The sequence below is a fragment of the Propithecus coquereli genome, unplaced genomic scaffold (genome assembly GCF_000956105.1).
Source record: "Propithecus coquereli isolate 6110/MARCELLA unplaced genomic scaffold, Pcoq_1.0 Scaffold147, whole genome shotgun sequence".
Lineage (NCBI taxonomy): Eukaryota > Metazoa > Chordata > Mammalia > Primates > Indriidae > Propithecus > Propithecus coquereli.
This window is the reverse complement of record NW_012139080.1, coordinates 6742167-6743723: the sequence shown is the minus strand read 5'-3', so window position 1 is coordinate 6743723 and position 1557 is coordinate 6742167. Positions and strand designations below refer to the sequence as shown.

General features: G+C 33.6%; 1 protein-coding gene across 1 annotated transcript in view; it reads right to left on the bottom strand.

The window, feature by feature from the left end:
- Window positions 1–1557, bottom strand: part of CDC14B (cell division cycle 14B) — a 55387-nt gene that overhangs the window by 25526 nt on the left and 28304 nt on the right. Inside the window, exons 8-9 of the mRNA XM_012640053.1 lie at window positions 632–719; window positions 107–337 (exon numbers count right to left, since the gene is read on the bottom strand). Coding sequence (XP_012495507.1) covers window positions 107–337; window positions 632–719 — 319 coding nt within the window. The remainder of the gene's footprint in view (window positions 1–106; window positions 338–631; window positions 720–1557) is intronic.

The following is a 1557-nucleotide window of genomic DNA, read 5'->3' as shown; positions in this document are numbered from 1 at the left end:
AAAGGTAGTTTCATGTGTCCTAACATGTAATCTAAATGAGTATGCTGTGTTTTTACACATATATTCATACATGTATACCATTCTTTAACTAACCCTAGGAACATACCTTTACAATGTACTGCAATGGCACCCTCAGCATTTTCACAAATATCCAGAAATTCTTTGACAATGGCATCAGTAGGGGTACTGCCATCCGCAAAGAAAAGATCATGGTGATCGAAACCAGCATCCGCAAAGCGTTTAGCATCATACATCCTTTTATTCAGACGAATAACGGTAGTAACATTGTGATTCTTAAAATACGGAATATAAGTCTCAGGAGAATGTTGGTGGTAACCTACATAAAGAAATGCACCAGATATTGTAAATGCAGAAAGAAAATAATAGTTTCACCTGTAATTGGGTGAAGACAGAATCTAGACTGGGATTGAATACCAATTTGATTATAACTGTAAAAAACAAAATAAAGAAAACTTAAAATGCAGGCAGAATGATGCACTGAAATGACCAAGTATGCTTAAATAATTAAGACTTAGCTAAGCTTGGTTTAACTCTTCAGCCTCTTTCAAAAGAAAATACTGGGTGGATACTTTCAATAACAAAACTATATTGGCTCCATAGTTTTGCATACCACTTTCAAGTCTGGATCTTGTATGAGGTCCACAGAAGGCGATAAATCGGTCTGGTATTATCCAATTTAAATCTCCATTTTCTGCTTTCTGCAAAGGGAAGACCAGTACAATTCATTTTTAGACTTAATCTCCTCCCTACCTCTCTGCTCAATATTGAATCTCTGATGGACTTCAAAACTGCTTGCTTTAGCAAAAAATCTGTTTAAACATGACCATGAGACAGGAATCTAAAATTTGCCCTGCAATGAGGGAAGAATTAGTTCCTAATATTAGGTCCTAATAACCTTCTTTTAACATTGTTTCTTTTCTAGAGTAGTCAGCCCTTGGAAAACAGAACCAACTGCTGCCATCCAAATACACTAAATACTTGGTTATTTTATCTGAAAAAGTTCTCAAACTTTTCCAGTATGAGGTATCTGGAAACTTCCCTGTTTTCCTGAATGTCTAACCTGGTTTCCAATAGGAGCAATCTTAACTCCTTGAACAAAGGAGAAAAAACTATCTATTTAGGCTTCTGGCTTCTCAAATACATACTTATCTATTTATAGAGGCACACCTTTCCACCATTTTTCTAACTATTTAATAAATCAAATCAAAAAAATCTCACTAAACCCACCAATTTCACTAAACCCACCAATAAGGTCATAAATATAAACTGATATGTAAAACAGGTTACTTCCTGTTATTAAGTCCTTTAGATTGAGTTACCAATATAATTATAACATAAATATAGTTCAAATTTAACAACAATAGAAACATATCTTTTAATGAAATGGATAATAGAGACTTTTAATCAGAAAGTAGGAGACTTTTGATAGTAGAGAAGGAGAGAATTAGTGATAAAGAAAAACCCAGATAAATTAGCTTTGCAACTGAGGTGTTTATATGTGTACCAAAAAAGGACTAAGAAATAAAATGAGTTTCT